Below are 17,078 nucleotides of genomic sequence, written 5' to 3'. Positions count from 1 at the left end.
GGTTCCTAGACAGATTCATTTCTGATGCGCCATGATGGGAACGCCAATATTTTAAACAATGAAATGAAACAGAAAAGAATAGAAAGTAGAAATATCAAAGTGCACTACACATACATACATTAAGATATCCTTTCCAAACTTATTTTGTTCCATGGTTAAGGCGGAAAAAAAAGGAAAAGATTGAGATCTGTATTTTAATTATTAAACAGTCTAACATGCTTAACATAGTGCCTGGCACATATTATAGCTCTTGAGTGATTGGATCAATAAATCAATGACCTTTTTGACGGGTATAGTCCTTTATGTATCTAATATGTACTGATTTCTTTTTCTGCCACCCATGTGGCATATGGAAGTTTCTGGGGTCAAGGAACTAATCCAAACCGGAGCTGTGACCTATGCCACAGCTGCAACAATGCCAGATCCTTAACTCACTGCACTGGGTGGGCATCCAACTGGTGTCTCCACAGAGACAAGCTGGATCATTACCCACTGTGCCCAATGGGAAATCCTAATATGAGTTTAAGAAAATAAAATGGGGAGTTCTGGTTGTGACTCATTGGGTTAAGAACCCGGCTAGTATCCATGAGGATTTGGGTTCCATTCCGGCCCTCTCTCAGTGGGTTAAAGTATCTCGAGCTGACGCAAGCTGTGGGGAAGGATCTGGAATTGCTATGGCTGTAGCAGGACAGCTCTGATTTGATACCTAGCCTGGGAACCTCCATATGCCAAGTGTGAGGGCCCTAAACCGATCCCCCCCAAAAAAAAACCCAACAAAAAAACACCTGGATTAGGGGAAGCTCTGCTCTAGGGTGGCTCTGCTGGGGTTGGGAGAGGATGGCCTCAGTCATGTGCCTGGTGGGGCAGAGGAGATGACCTACCAAATGATTATAAGCTTTCGGAAGCTTCTCTTTTCACAGGGAGGGTTTTATAATTAAGAATTACATTTCTTAGGTTGAAATATAAATTAATAATTCAAGGTAATTTTTCATTTATTTTCAGACAATATTTTATTCTATTATTCTATTATTTTAAAAACTTTAATTCTAATTACAAGGGTAATACACAGCCATTGAAAAAATACTGAGGACATTGAAAATGCAAAGGAAAAATTAAATGACAAGTAAGTCCATTTAATAGCCATTGTTAATATTTTTATGAAAAGTCCTTCAAATATTTTTCCATATTTTTATTTATAAAAATGTATCAAATGATAGTTTTAGAAGACTTTTCCTCAGCTATATTATGAACAATTTTTTCAAGTCAAAATGTTTCAATAATTTGAATTTTAATAGTGGAATAGTATTTTGTCATAATTTGCCTAAGTTTTATTATTGGCAACCCAAGTAATTTCCAGTTTTTATAACCAACGTTGTGGAGGCCTAATGTAATCAAAATTAACAATGTTGAGGATTTTCATGAAATTGTTCTGTTTTCAGGAAGTGTAATTATCTAGAGTTACATTTTCTTTCTTTCTTTTTTTTTTTTGGCAAGCCTGCAATATGTGGAGGTTTCCCGGCCAGGGACTGAACCTGTGCCACCACAGTGACGACAGCTGAATTCTTAACCCGCTGAGCCACCAGGGAACTCCAGAATTACATTTTCTACTGGAAATGTGAATTGGTGGTGAAAAATAGGGAATTTAAAACCTATGCTAAAATCCAGTGAAAACAGGCAAGACCAAAAGGTTCAAGGAAAAATGAAAAAAAAGTTAAAAAAAGTTTGAGATGTTTAACTGTAAAGTTGAACACCTGTATACCTACATACCAGAAAATCCACTCAAAGGTATATGCTAAAAAGAATGTTTGGAACACGTCCATCAGGAGACGGGTAACAAGTAAATTCATGACAGCATTTTTCCTCCTGGGAATAAATAAACCCCTGGAAACTTCAAATGTCCCACCATCTCGATGGTCTTCTTTCCGCCCGTCTTCCTCTTCAAGGTGAACATGCACTGGGCCAGCACCACCCCTGCCACCAAGGTGCACACGCTGGCGCTCACTCAACCCTGGTGCTCACTCAACCCTGGTCAAGGCCGCCAGTCCAAGGACAGGAACTCCGCCTTCGGGTACCTGAGAAGAGGTCTCTGGGGCGTTGCGGGCCCCTTAAGAGCCGACTGATGGAGACGCCCAGACGCCTGGCCCCTCCCCTGAGAAAAGCCACGCCCCCGAGGAAAGCCTCTCTCCTGAGCGGCGGGAACGGAGAGCGGCGCGAGTGGGGCGTGGTTTGCGTCAGCAGCGGAGACAAGAGGCGGGTCTTTCTCACAACCCGCCTCCAAGGACCTGTCCTAGGACAGAAAAGGGGAATAGAATTAATTCTCTCTCCCCCTCTGCTAAGGAGGAACAAGAGGCGGTTCGTTCCAGCCTCATCGCGTAAAAATGTGACTCCATCCTGAGCCCACTCAGAAAAAACCCTGCAACTTTCAGTCTCGTCAGACACTCAGGACTACAACCCCCAGAAGGCACCAGGGCTCAGCTATTTGACTTGCGCAATAGTGTTCGTTGTAAAGTGCTATGACAACAGGACGGAGAAGGCTTGGAGTTAGGTAGGAGTGGGGAGGTGTCCCTTCCGCCGTTGCTGTCCTTTTCCTGCTACATCCCATTCGCTGCCTCTTTCATCATTTTCTCCTTTCTGTGAGCGGCAGAACTTTCCGTTGTTCTCGCCTGGTTGGTCTCTGCCAAGGGATTGATGCCGTTTTTCTTGCTTGTCTCAGGGAGTGACAGCGAAGGGATGCAGGAGAGCTATTTGGGGGGAGCCCTCCAACTCTGTGGAGCTGATGGTGCTCTCTGGTGAGGCTCTCTTTTTGCCTGGGACGTGGAACAAGTTGGCGCAGGGGAACGTTAAGGAGTAGTAAGGGTTGCTTTTCTCTGAATCCTCCGTTCTTACTCGTCCATCCAGCCCTGGGATCTTGGCAGACGTTTTTAAAGGGAAATCAGTGGAAAGCGAGTTCGAAGAAAGGTGGGGGAGGACCCACCCGATTCGGTAACAGGTAAGAGAGTGTGTCTGGAATTAAACATCGGGTGCACGAATGCCCTTTTTTGTGTTTTATTTGTGGTCAAGATTGATTCTCTGATGCCATGTACTGGTTTGGGGGGGAGATAAAGTTATAGGTTTCTTAGGAAGGATTGTTGCAGCAAAACAAAACAAAACCCTGCCAAGACAGAGTGTGTGTGTGTGTGTGTGTGTGTGTGTGTGTGTGTGTGTGTGTGTGAGAGAGAGAGAGAGAGAGAGAGAGAGAGAGAGAGAGAGAGAGAAAGAGAGAGAGAGAGAGTCTGTGAATATTTTCGAGAGTGATGAGAATTTTTATAGATTCCATTCAGGAATGTCACATGGTGCACAAGCATCCTTCTCTCGTTGACACTTCAGCAGGTCTTGTGAACAAATGGTTACAGCAGTTCTCAGCCTGTGACTGAAGCGGGGTGCATGTACTAATACCCCCTAATTCCGTCTTGCAATAGGATTATTGCTTCTCTTTCTCCCTTTACATTGCAGTTTAATTGAATTGAGATGTTTTTATTAGCATCTCCCTTCCCCAATCAAGTCTTGTAGTTGACTCCAATTCCTGGAGTTTTTTTTTTGGTCATCTCACTTTTACTTGTAAAATGAAACCATTATCACAGACATCCACCCCTTGAAGAGGCTGGAGGGAAGACTCTGGATCTTAGCTAAAGTCAGCCAGCATTCAGAGAGGAAGAGATTTCCTAACTTGCTAGAAATATGTAAAGAGAATAATTGTTGAGATTTATTTGGTGAATAGACTGAACCATTATTTAGAAGAATATAAAAAACTTTTAAAATTTTGCAAATGATTTACAAGTTATTTATAAGAGTTTAAGGAATTTTTCATTTTGTGTGATTATGTGTAATTGTTCCTAAATTACAACTACACATTTATGTTTATGGTACAACTTCTTGATGGAAATATTCTTTGAAGGGGAAAAAAAACCAATATCAATAGCATATAGTAATTTTTAAAGTTTTGCACCTTCTGATGTATGTAGCAAGCCTTATCCCTCAGAATAAAGGATTTCAAATATTTCTCAAAAATTGTTGAAACACATTAAATTATTATAAAGCATCCCTGCTGAGTAACAACATTTCAGTGAAAGGTTATTATTCTTTTGATAGTTCAATTTAAATCTTCATTCCAGAGGGTCAGGTTGACACTTGTAATTTTGTCTTGCTCAGAACATAGCACCACCACCACCACCACCCCCGCCACTATTACTAGTACTGCTCCTGCTGCTGCTGCTATTATGATTACTACTGACATTTATTTGACATTGTTGAGTGCTCCCTATGGCTTGGGCATTGGGTTAGGTAGTTACATGTGTTATGTCATTTTACACTTCCACCTCCCGGAACAACTTGGAGCCTAGAGGATGAGGGACTTGTCTAAGGTCATATTGCTGGAGTGTGGAGTCAGAGGGATGTCTGGCTCCCTCTCCTTTTGCCTTTTGTGGGTTTTATTGAACATTCCAACACTGAGCCCTTAAAATATTGTCTTTAGAAGCAACATTTTTCTAACTCTGCATGCATTTTTCATCTTCCTTGGACTGGAAGACCTGACCCCTACTTTCTAAAATTTGGGGCAGCACTGACATGACCTGGAGAAAACAAAGCTTCCCAAATGATAAGCTGAGTTGGAGACTTAGCTTCCTAATTCCAGAATCTACTATGTCACTCACACGTTCCTTCCACAGGATTCTTGGGGTTATTGCTGCAGCCATTCTTCTAGTCATCCTTCCATATTTTGGGAATATGCCAATGAGGTATTAAAATATCCATATCTTAAATGAAAACTAAATCTGATTAAACTTGATGTGGAAGATAACATGTTTATCATTATTTAATAAATCCCTATTAAGAATAAAAAAGAAAGTGCATAAGAGAATTTCTGGAGCTTAAGGGATGAAGAGCTGATCTCTTGTTTATTATTCTAATAAGGCGTAAGAAATAAGTCTTTTGTGGCTATTTATAGTATGCAACTGTTAAAACCTTCAAATTGTTGTTTTCCAATCATCCTTTAAAGATTTAATTAAATGTATGAGATACTTTCCTGAAGTTTGAACTTGCAGTGATTAGAATTAATATTAACAGAGTTATAGCTTTTTAGTCTTTGCCAGGTGGCTGTACTTAATTAGGGTTCTGGAGTAGACAATCTGGTTTTGGATGCTACTTCCACCACTTACTAGTTGTGACCAGTTGGGCAGGTTTCTTAATCTCTCTGTTTTCAGGGATACCTGCAAAATGGTATCTCTGCTTTACTTAGTAGTTTTGTTATGAAGATTGAAATGGAATACTTGCAAAGCACTCAGAATAGTTCCTGGGACCTTAGTGCATGCTTAGTAACTGTTAGCTGTTATTTTCTTTTCCAGTCAAAGGGAGATGATCCTCATAGAAAACCTGCTGTTTGGTTTTTGTTTTACATTTATTTAAAAACAGAAAATCAGGAGTCCTTCCAGGAGAAAGGGTAGAATTTATTTTGCTAATCATCTGAATTTAATTTGCCAACCTATTGTTCTTCCTTTCAGAAGTGGTATATGTGGCCTAAATACAGAAGTATCTTACTTTAAAAAAAGTAAAACTTAATTTTATTATGGGAAATTTTAAACATAAACAAAAGCATCGTGGCGCAGTGGTTAACGAATCCGACTAGGAACCATGAGGTTGCGGGTTGGGTCCCTGCCCTTGCTCAGTGGGTTAACGATATGGTGTTGCCGTGAGCTGTGGTGTAGGTTGCAGACGCGGCTCAGATCCCGCGTTGCTGTGGCTCTGGCGTAGGCTGGCAGCTGCAGCTCCGATTCGACCCCTAGCCTGGGAACCTCCATATGCCGCGGGAGCGGCCCAAGAAATGGCAAAAAGACAAAAAAACCCAGAAAATCAGTGGAAATCAACATTGAATAAAATGCAAATTCTCATTTCTTGTTTTTATTGAAGAGAGTTAACTAGAGAGTTCCTGTTGTGGCGCAGCGGAAACGAATCTGACTAGGAACCATGAGGTTGCGGGTTCAATCCCGGCCTCGCTCAGTGGGTTAAGGATCCGGCGTTGCTGTGATTTGTGGTGTAGGTCGCAGACGCGCCTTGGATCTGGCATTGCTGTGGCTCTGGCGTAGGCCCGAAGCAACAGCTCTGATTAGACCTCTAGCCGAGAACCTCCATGTGCCATGGGTGTGGCCCTAAAAAAAAAAAAAAAAAGGCAGTTAACTAAACCAAATTAAAATCAGTTTATACATATTTATTTTTTTACTTGGAATACTTTTTGTTTTTGTAACAGAAAAGCTAGATTTCACAACTAAAAAATGCCCTATTACCACTGGTCCTTTCATTCCTTCTTCCTAACCTGCCAGTAACTGATTTCCCCTATCCAACCACTTACCTTAATATGTTAAAGTCAAAGCCTGTATCTTTTCGAACCTGGAAAGTGAATTAGCGTCTTATTTAAGTCTTAATTTATAGTTAATTTTTCATTCTCCCAGTGGCGTGGATGTCCTTCCAGGAGAAAGGGTAGAATTTATTTTGCTAATCATCTGAATTTAATTTGCCAACCTATTGTTCTTCCTTTCAGAAGTGGTATATGTGGCCTAAATACAGGAGTATCTTACTTTAAAAAAAGTAAAACTTAATTTTATTATGGGAAATTTTAAACATAAACAAAAGCATCAATAATAGTAAAACAATCCCCCATGTGTCCATCACTATTTACTCTTTAAAAAATAACAGCTTTATTGAAATATAATTCACATATTCACCCATTTGATGTATACTATTCGATTTTTTTTGTATGTTCACAGATGTGTGCAACTATCAGTTGTACCGCAGAAAATTTTAGAGTATTTTTATCACCTCAAATAGAAACCTTGCACCCTTTCCCAATAAATTTTTTGTTTTCTTTCCCGCATCAGAGCTAAGGAACCATTAATTTACTTTGCCTCCTTGGATTTGCATATTCTGTGCATTTTGTAAAAATAGAATCGTTTAATATGTGGTCTTTTGTGATTGTCTTCTTTGTCTTAGCATAATGTTTTCAAAGTTCATCCATGTTGTGGCATATATCAGTACTTCATTTCTTTTTATCACTGATTAATATTTTATGGATATGTCACTTTGTGTTTATATATTCAATTGATAGACATTTAGGTCACTTCCTCTTTTTGGGTATTATAAGTAATACTTCTATGAGCATTCACGATAAGTTATTATGTGGACTTATGTTTTCATTTCTCTTGGGTAGATAGATATCTCAGAGTGCAATTACAGAATCATTTGATCACTCTATGTTTAAGTGTTTGAGGAATGCCAATTCATTTTCCAAAGTGATTGCACCACTGTAAGTTTACACCAGCAGTGTATGAAGGTTCTGATTTTTCCACATCTTGGCCAAAACTTATTTCTGTTTGACTTTTTGATTCTAGGCATTATAGTGTATGCAAAATGGAATCTTATTGTAGTTTTGATTTGCATTTCCTTCATGGCCAATAAGCATCTTTTTATGGGCTTATTGACCATTGTATATCTTATTTGAATCCTTTGCCTATTTTTAGTTGTTTTATTATTGAGTCATAAGTGTTCTTTGTGTAGTACAGATATAATTTATCAGAGATACGATTTGCAAGTATTTCCTCCCATTCTGTGGGTCATCTCTTTTACTCTCTTGTGTTCTTTCAAGTATAAAATTTTAAATTTGATGAAGACTATTTTATCTTTTTTTTTTTTTTTACTCATGTTTTTGGTGTCAAATTTAAGACTCCATTGCCAAATCAGAAGTTATGAAGATTACTTATAAGTTTTCTTCTAAGATTTCCTAGAAGTTTTATAGTTTTAGCTATACTTTAGCTTTCACCTAGATTTTTGATCTATTTTGAGTTATTTTTTAAAGTGTGGTTTGTAGTAATTTTCCAACTTAATTCTTTTGCATGTAGTTGTCCGATTGTCCTAGAACCATTTGTTGCAATTCCTCATTGAATGATCTTAGCATCCTTGTATGAATTTATTTCTGGACTCTCAATTCTTTTCCATTTATCTGTGTTTATCCTTATTGCCAATACCATACTGTCCTGATCACTGTTGCTTTGTAGTAAGCTTTGAAATGAGGAAGTGTGAGTCTTCCAATTTTGTTCTTTTAAAGATTATTTTTACCATTCTGAATCCCTGGAAATTCTGTGTGAATTTCAGAATAGCCTGTCAATTTGTACGAGGAAGCCTTGTGGGAATCTGATAGGGGTTGCATTGAGTTTGTAGATCAGTTAGGGAAATTTTGCCATCTTAACAATGTTAAGACTTCAGGTCCATGAACGTGGGGTGTTTTCCTATTTATTCAGATCTTTTTTTTTTTTTTCCCCTTAGGACCACCTGCGGCATGTGGAAGTTCCCAGGCTAGGGGGTCGAATCAGAGCTACAACTGCTGGCCTACTCCATAGCCACAGCCACAGCCATTCGGGATCTGAGCTGTGTCTGCAACCTCCACCACAGCTCACAGCAATGCTATATCTCCAACCCACTGAGTGAGGCCAGGGATCAAACTGCATCCTCGTGGATACTAGTTGGATTTGTTTCTGCTGCACCACAATGGGAACTCCGAGGCTCTTTGATTTTAAAAGTGAGTCTCCTTTTCAAGCTTTGGGAAGGTAACTGACTGGTGGCGGAGGTCACAGAAAAAAGGAAGAGAAGTAGAGCATTGCTAAGAAAACATCCACTTAGGCTAATGGATATCAGTTTAACCAGTGCTTTTTAAACTTTAAAGTGCTTATGAATCACCTGGGGATGTCATTTGGGGTGGGGTTGAGATTTTGCATTTCTCACAAACTCTTGGGTGATGCTGACCTGCTGGTCCAGGGACTACACTTTGGGTAGTAAAGAGCTAAACTGTGTAGGAAAAAAGGGCTTTCAGAAGCTAATGAAGGAGTTCCCGTAGTGGCACAGTGGTTAACGAATCTGACTAGGAACCATGAGGTTGCAGGTTCGATTCCTGGCCTTGCTCAGTGGGTTAAGGATCTGGCGTTGCTGTGAGCTGTGGTGTAGGTTGCAGACGTGGCTCGGATCCCGAGTTGCTGTGGCTGTGGCGTAGGCCGGTGGCTACAGCTCCCATTGGAACCTCCATATGCCGCGGGAGCGGCCCTAGAAAAGGCAAAAAGACAAAAAAAAAGAAGCTAATGAAGTGGTGGGTGACTAAGAAGAAATTGATAGGGCAGGAGAAACAGGAAGGAACTAAATGTTGCCTGTGTTATTTTGTTAATAGGCATAGATGTTCAATTTTATGGTAGACGTCTATAAGAAATTAGTGCTTGATGTAGAACAATTCCATTTGCATAAAGTGTTGGAGAGTTAGTTTTTCATATTGGGGGTGCTTTTCTCCTTTATTCTAGCAAGCTGAAAAACTTGTTCACCAAGAAAAAGTTATTTTATTTATTTTATTTTTCCTCCTTTTTTACTTAGGTATTTAGTATGTTCTCTAGGCAGGGCTTGTGGGGTTCTCTCCTCTGCTTTTGTGAGATGAAGAGAGACCTCTTTGATATTGGGCAGATCTTCCCTTCCTATTTACTTTCCTCCAGGCTCCTTTTGAACTGGCTGATGCAGACTGTGTAAAGGATTACTTGTTGGTTATCCTATTTATTGATTTTTGTTCTGGGCTTTGTCTCTATGGCCAAGACTTGTGTCTTCTCAAGTCTTTATCCTTTGTGACATATCACCAGCATTTCATATAGCTTGTCACTCTCTTTTTCTTGATATTCCCTTTTCACTTCCTTCCAGATAGCTCAGTCCTGGTTTTCCTTTGATTTCATTGGATACCCCAGTTTGGTTATCTGGCAGACTTCTCTATTTCTTCATGACCTCTGTCCCAAGAGAATGATATATCTTCACCATGATAGTCCAATGGCATGGCATATAACAATTTTCTAGTGTATCTGGAGTACATAATGAGACTATATGGCATTTATTAAGTACTTTTACTTCCCTCTCAAGTTAAAAAAATCCAATAAAAATGTAATAGACGTGTTTATGACATTTTTTGAATACTTACTGTGAGGTTAAAGTTTGCAAATCTGGCAATTTGTGTGGTTGTATAGTGCTATTATTAATAGCAGGCAATACAAATGTTTTTCAGAAACTCTCCCACATGTTAAACTTATAATAAGTTTATTTACCTACCCTATGTATTTTTTCTTTACCTCCATCAACACTTTGCTTTTGTTTGACTACTTTCTTTTTTAGCATAAAGACAGGGCCTAGAATGGAGGTTCCCCACCCCCCATTGTTTCTTTAAACTTGTCACTCTGAAATGATTTTATGATCACATAAAAGTTGTAAAAATAGTGGTTTCCTAATGACAAAGTACAATTGTCAATACAATTAACTTAGTATTAGTACAATACTATAACTAAACTACAGATTTTACTTTGATTTCACCAGATTTGACATTACATACCCTTATTTTTTTGGAATATAGTTCTAAGAAATAAAATTTACTCCATGAAACCACTACTAAAATCAGGTTAAAGAACTTTGTCATCATCCCCCCAAAATTCCTTTGTGTTAATGCCTTAAAGTCACATCCACCTTAACCCTGGTAACCACTGATCTGTTCCCCATCAGTTTAATTTTATAATTTTGAAAATGGCTTATTAGGTACCCAGTATTGTGCTGACACTACTGTATTCCCTTTTTCATTTTTAAAATTATTGTTATTATTATTATTATTATTTTTTCTTTTTTGGCCGCCCACGGCACTTGGAGTTCTGGGCCAGGGATCAAATCTGATCTGCAGCTGCAATTTAGGCTGCAGCTGTAGCAACTCTGAATCATTAACTCACTGGGCTGGGCCAAGGATTGAACCTCCATCGCAATGCTCCCAAGATGCTGGTGATCCTGTTGCGCCACAGCAGGAACTCTTATTGTCACTATTTTTAATTATTCTTTTGGGTTGCACTCGCAGTATGCAGAAGTTCCCCGGCCAGGGATCGAACACAGCAATGACAATGCTGGATTCTTAACCTGCTAGGCCACTAGGGAACTCCTATATTCCCCTTTAAACTAAAAATTTTCATTTGTAATTTTAATTGTGGTAAACTATATCTAAAATAAAATTTACCATCTTAAGCACTTTTTTTGGCTATGCCTGTGGCATGCGAAAATTTCCAGGCCAGGAGTTGAACCTGAGCCATAGCAATGACAGCACCAGATTTTTAACCCACTGAGCCACCAGGGTACTCCTTAAGCATTTTTAAATGTGCAGTTCAGTAATATTGTACATTCACATTTTTGTGCAACCAATCTTTAAAGCTCTTCATCTTGCAAAACTGAAACTCTGTACTGTACACATTAAACAAAAATTCCCAACTTCCTTCCTTACCCCAGCCCTAGAAACTGCTACTCTGCTCTCTGTCTATGACTTAACTACTCTAGGTGCCTCACATAAGTGGAATCCATGCAGAATTTATTCTTGTGAGTGGCTTATTTCACTTAGCATGATGTTATCAAAGTTTATCCATGTTGTAGCTAGTGCGTGTCAGAGTTTCTTTCCTTTTTTTTTTTTTTTTTTTTTGTCTTTTGTCTTTTTGTTGTTGTTGTTGTTGTTGTTTTTGTTGTTGCTATTTCTTGGGCCGCTCCCGCGGCATATGGAGGTTCCCAGGCTAGGGGTTGAATCGGAGCTGTAGCCACTGGCCTACGCCAGAGCCACAGCAACGTGGGATCTGAGCCGCGTCTGCAACCTACACCACAGCTCACGGCAACGCCGGATTGTTAACCCACTGAGCAAGGGCGGGGACCGAACCCGCAACCTCATGGTTCCTAGTCGGATTCGTTAACCACTGCGCCACGACGGGAACTCCAGTTTCTTTCCTTTTTAAGACTGATAATACTACTTTGTATGTATATGCTACATTTTGATTATCCATTCATCCATGATGGACACTTGGGTTGCTTCTGCCTTGTAGCTATTGTGAATTATGCTTTATAAACATGGGTGTACAAATATCTCTTTGAGAACATGCTTGCATGCTTTCAGTTTTTTGACTGTATACCCAGAAGTGGAATTGCTAGATATTATGGTAATTTCTGTTTTAAATTTTTTGAGGAACCTCCATACTGTTTTCACAGTGGCTGCACCATTTTACATTCCTACCAATAGTGCACAAGGGTTCCAAGTACTCTGTGTTATTATTTTTGGTAGCAGTCGTCCTAATGGATGGTATCGTATTGTGGTTTTGATTTGCGTTTCCCTAATGGTTAGTGATGTTGAGTATTGTTTCATGTGCTTATTGGCCATTTGTATATCTTATTTGGATAAATGTTTATTTAAGTCCTTTGCTCATTTAAATTTTATTGTTTAGTTGTACCAGTTCTTTATGTAGTCTGTATCTTAACCCTTTATCAGATATATGTTTTACAAATATTTTCTCCCATTTTATAGGTTGAGTCTACTGTGTTTTTATTTAATCCTCAAACACCATTCTTACCTTTATTTTGTAGATAAGAAAGCCAAAGTATAGAGAGATTCAGTAGCTTTTAGTAACCTGCCCTTGGTTGTACGGTTAGTACGTGGTGGAGCAGGGATTCAAACTTATACTGGCTGCCTCCAGAGTCTGCACTTTTCCCCACCACATTATTTTCAGCTAATTTCTTGGCTCACTTTATGAAAACAAGAAACCTTGGTTTCTATGATTACCCTGTGTGGCAGGCCTACTTTAAGAAGCAGATTTATCTATATTTTTAAAAAGTGGTGATCCTCATTATTTACATCTTCCATATTTGTGAGTTTTCCCACTCAGCAAAATTTATTTGTAATCCCCAAATCAATATCCTTGGTGCTTTTGGGGATCATTCATGGCTATGTTCAGAGTGGCAAAAAAATTGAGTCACTTGATACACACACTCCCAGCTGATGTCAAACACCTTGAGTCGCCTTTTTTGCTTTGTTGTTTCAGCTCTCTTACTATAAACGAAGATCTTTTTCATAGTCTAGTTGGTGCCATATTTTCCACATCTGTTTTTTTTTGTGTGTATATATATGTTTGTGATATTGCTGTTTAAAATGTTCGCCCAAAGTAATGTCGAAGTGCTGTCTGTTGTTCCTAAGTGCAAGAGGGCTGTGATATACCTCATGGAGAAAATACATATGATAGATAAGCTTCCTTCAAATATGAGTTACAGTGTTATGGGCCATTGAGTTCAGTGTTAATGAATCAACGATATATTAGTTATTTTTAAACAGAAATGTACAAAAAACAAAGTTATGTATTGTTTTGCTGATGTAAATATTGTGAATGGCGCTTGCACTACTCTAACCCTCGATTTTTCCTAAGAGCAATGGTTCAGTATTTGCTAATTCAATGTTTGCTGCAACCCTATAGTCCAGAGCTTCTTTGAATAAGAACTGACTGCATATCCTATCATTTAAATCAGTGTAACATGAAGGAAAGCTTCATTTATGTTAAAAAAGGAACTTTTGTAGGATCACAGTGTGGATGATGTCTGTAGTATAAATTCAAAAAGTCCAATAGACTTTCTTTTTTTTTTTTTTTTTTTGGCTTTTTTTTTTTTTTTTTTTTTTATTTTCCCACTGTACAGCAAGGGGGTCAGGTCATCCTTAGATGTATACATTGCAGTTACAGTTTTTTCCCCCACCCTCCAATAGACTTTCATATCTACCACATTCATAACTCTGTGGTATGGCTGGAATATCCTTATTTTAGATGAGGAATCAAGGCACAGAGCGGTTGTGGGGGTTGTTTGAGGACACACAGGTGATTAGTGGTATAAATAGACCTATAGCCCAGTTTTCCTGGTTCTTTTTTGGTGAGAATTTCTCTCTTCCATCTTCCTTTCTACAGTTAGAAAGGGGAAAGTGAGTGAACAATTTTTGAATACCTGTAATGTGCCCCTTCTGGTGTTAGTCATTTGATCTTATTTGCTCTTCTCAGCAACTCATTGTGACAGGAGATGCTGCAGTCTTTCTAATGACCAAACTAGAGGGAAATTACTTATTTTACTGAGGAATTATGAGCTATCTAGTGCTAGTTGAATTTGAATCTTGATCCTCCAAACAATATATTTTTTTGTTGCTTTGTGCAGTTGTCTACTAAATGTCCCAGAAGAGAGAATTGACCCAACATAAATGTATAATTTCTCAGCTTGACTTTCCAATGCCATTGCAAAATATCTGATTAATATTTTCACCCATTTGGATTGTGGTTTCACACATTCCACAAAATATAAAAAATTAGAGTTAAATACAATGTTTTTTTCCTCAAAGTTGTCCAAGTTCAGTTTGCCTTAAGAGTTAATTACTTCAGTGTGGTCCATAATACACAAAGGAATACTGCTCAGCCATAAAAAGAACAAAGTACTGTCATTTGCAGCAACATGGATGGAACTAGAGATTCTCATACTAAGTGAGGTAAGTCAGAAAGAGAAAGACAAATGCCATATGATATCAATTGTATGTGGAATCTAAAATATGGCACAGATGAACCTATCTACAGAACAGAAAAAGACTCACAGACATGGAGAGCCGACTTATGGTTGCCCAGAGGGAGGGAGTAGGCTGGACTGGGAGTTTGGGGTTAGTAGATGCAAACTATTATGTTTAAAATGGATAAGCAATGAGATCCTGCTCTATAGCACAGGGAACTCTATCCAATCACTTGTGATAGAACATGATAGAGGTAATATGAGAAAAAGAATGTGTGTGTGTGTGTGTATATATATATATATATGCATATATATATGTATAAAACTGGATCACTTTGCTGTACAGCAAAAATTGACAGAACATTGTAAATCAACTATAATAAAAATTTAAAAAGTTAATTATTTCATAATTGTGCTGTGAAGTGAATTTTATTTGTGAAGTAGATTTTTATTATAAATAAATGCTTTCTTTTCAGAGTGAACAAAAATGTCTTTATTTAAAGCCCGTGATTGGTGGTCTACTGTTTTGGGGGAAGAAGAAGAATTTGATCAAGGCTGTTTGTGTTTGGCTGATGTTGACAATACTGGAACTGGACAAGGTAAACAACTATGACCAAGCATCTTGGAGTAAAGCATTCTAAAGGGATGAAATAAAATGACTTCTCTTTTTTAATGTGTACTTTATAGAACTTAGGTGAACTGTCACCAATTTTTTTTTTTTTTTTTTCTCGAACCCATGGCATGCAGAAGTTCCCAGGTCAGGGATCAAACCTGCACCACTGTAGTGACAATGCCAGACCCTTAACGTGCTGAGCCATGCAGGAACTCCTATGCCCTAATTTTTAAGATAGTATTTATTGTAAATAATATTTAGGTAGCAGACTTATAAATATAGTTCTCACTTCTCTTTTATTGTTTGTGTTGATTCTGTCATATTGTTTATTGAAACTCAGAAAAACATAAGTATAATTTAATTCATTTTTATTTGTTTTATTAGATTTCCTAAGGCAGAGCTGGTAAAATACTCCTAATTTTGAAAGATTTTCTTTTGTAGAATTTTTTTTTTTTTTTTTTTTTGGTCTTTTTGTCTTTTAGGGCTGCACCTGAGGCATATAGAAGTTCCCAGGCTAGGGGTCTAATCGGAGCTGTAGCTGCCGGCCTACGCCACAGCCACAGCAAAGCCAGGTCCGAGCCGTGTCTGCGACCTACACCACAGCTCACGGCGATGCCGGATCCTTAACCCACTGAGTGAGGACAGGGATCGAACTTACAACCTCATGGTTCAGATTCGTTACCCACTGTGCCACGATGGGAACTCCTTGTAGAAATTATTTGCAAGCAAAATTATATTGTTTTAAAATTGAATCTTGTATAGCACTGGGAATATATCTAGTCACTTATGATGGAGCATGATAATGTGAGAAAATGGAATGTATATGTTGTATGTGTGGCTGGGTCACCTTGCTGTACAGTAGAAAATTGACAGAACACTGTAAACCAGCTATAATGGGAAAAAAATAAAAATCATTAAAAAAATAAATAGATAAATAAAATTGAATCCGAAAGCCATTTACCAGAATGGAAAAATTAAGCTAATTATATTTGTTTGTAGAAAACAATTGTTAAATCATTGCTTTCATTTCTATATTTTGATAGTAGAAACGATATTCTATTTTATTTTTGTATTATTTGCTCCTCTTTGCATCTTCATATATTAAGTAGTTTTTAAAACATTTTAGCTCTGTATTATTGTTTTTGAAATTTGTACTTGGTTTTTTTTTTTTTTTTTTGTCTTTTTGTCTTTTTTGTTGTTGTTGTTGTTGTTGCTATTTCTTGGGCCGCTCCCGCGGCATATGGAGGTTCCCCGGCTAGGGGTTGAATCGGAGCTGTAGCCACCGGCCTACGCCAGAGCCACAGCAACGCGGGATCCGAGCCACGTCTGCAACCCACACCACAGCTCACGGCAACACTGGATCGTCAACCCACTAAGCAAGGGCAGGGACCGAACCCGCAACCTCATGGTTCCTAGTCGGATTCGTCAACCACTGCGCCACGACGGGAACTCCTGTACTTGGTTTAAATGATTTATAGTTGTGAGTTTTTTTTTTTTTTTTTTTTGTAATGCAGGTAGTCACTGGCTTCTTAAATAGAAAACCTATTATAGTTATTTTTCTTTTGTTCGTTGTATATAAATATTGATCTCTTACATTTTTATTTATTCTTTTTCTCTTGCCCTTAGTGAAAACAGTAGAATTTGGGGGATAAGTTGAAAGGAGAAAATTATATTGGCTAAGAAGAGTGGGAGGCACTAAGCTGTTCAGAGCCCTTACTAAATTGTTTCTAAGGAAAATCTGGGCCCTGCTCTCCTACTGATAGAAGATGGGAAGGCCCTCTATTCAGAGGGTGTCCTGAGCTATTGTTCAAAGATTATCAACCCTGTCTCCTGCCCAACTATTTGATAAAACATGATTCCCTTATAATTTGGTAGCATAGAAGAGTCATACCACAAAAATACCTGCCAGAAAGAGAAACAGTTTCAAACCCACCTCTGCTCAAACTATTTAAAGCTCAACTTGGCTGGAAATTATACTTACTGATTATCTGAATAACATACTGTTCACATATTGTTTCTGTTAAGAGCTCCTCACTGGGGTGCCACCAGTGGGTTA

At 38.4% G+C, this 17,078-nt stretch overlaps 1 protein-coding gene across 30 annotated transcripts in view; it reads left to right on the top strand.

The window, feature by feature from the left end:
• Positions 1-2,505: 2,505 nt before the first annotated feature.
• BBS9 (Bardet-Biedl syndrome 9) overlaps positions 2,506-17,078 on the top strand; it is a 444,711-nt gene continuing 430,138 nt past the window's right edge. For 12 of the 30 annotated variants that reach the window (XR_014834269.1, XR_014834283.1, XR_014834268.1 and 9 more), the window contains exons 1-3: positions 2,506-2,545; positions 2,899-2,989; positions 14,886-15,008. Coding sequence is in view for 13 of the 30 variants with exons in the window: in XM_085005856.1 (XP_084861982.1) it covers positions 14,897-15,008 (112 nt within the window). In the remaining 17 variants the exon portion in view is untranslated. Of the gene's footprint in view, positions 2,990-14,885; positions 15,009-17,078 lie in introns of all 30 variants that reach the window. The other 18 variants (XR_014834274.1, XR_014834281.1, XR_014834278.1 and 15 more) reach the window with 4 other exon arrangements.

This window comes from Sus scrofa, chromosome 18 (genome assembly GCF_054392235.1).
Source record: "Sus scrofa isolate SSC_HxYL_T2T_F1_AM1 chromosome 18, Sscrofa_HxYL_maternal_Yorkshire_Landrace_v2.0, whole genome shotgun sequence".
Classification (NCBI taxonomy): domain Eukaryota; kingdom Metazoa; phylum Chordata; class Mammalia; order Artiodactyla; family Suidae; genus Sus; species Sus scrofa.
Note: the sequence above shows the minus strand (reverse complement) of the source record. Positions and strands in the feature narration are given on the sequence as shown.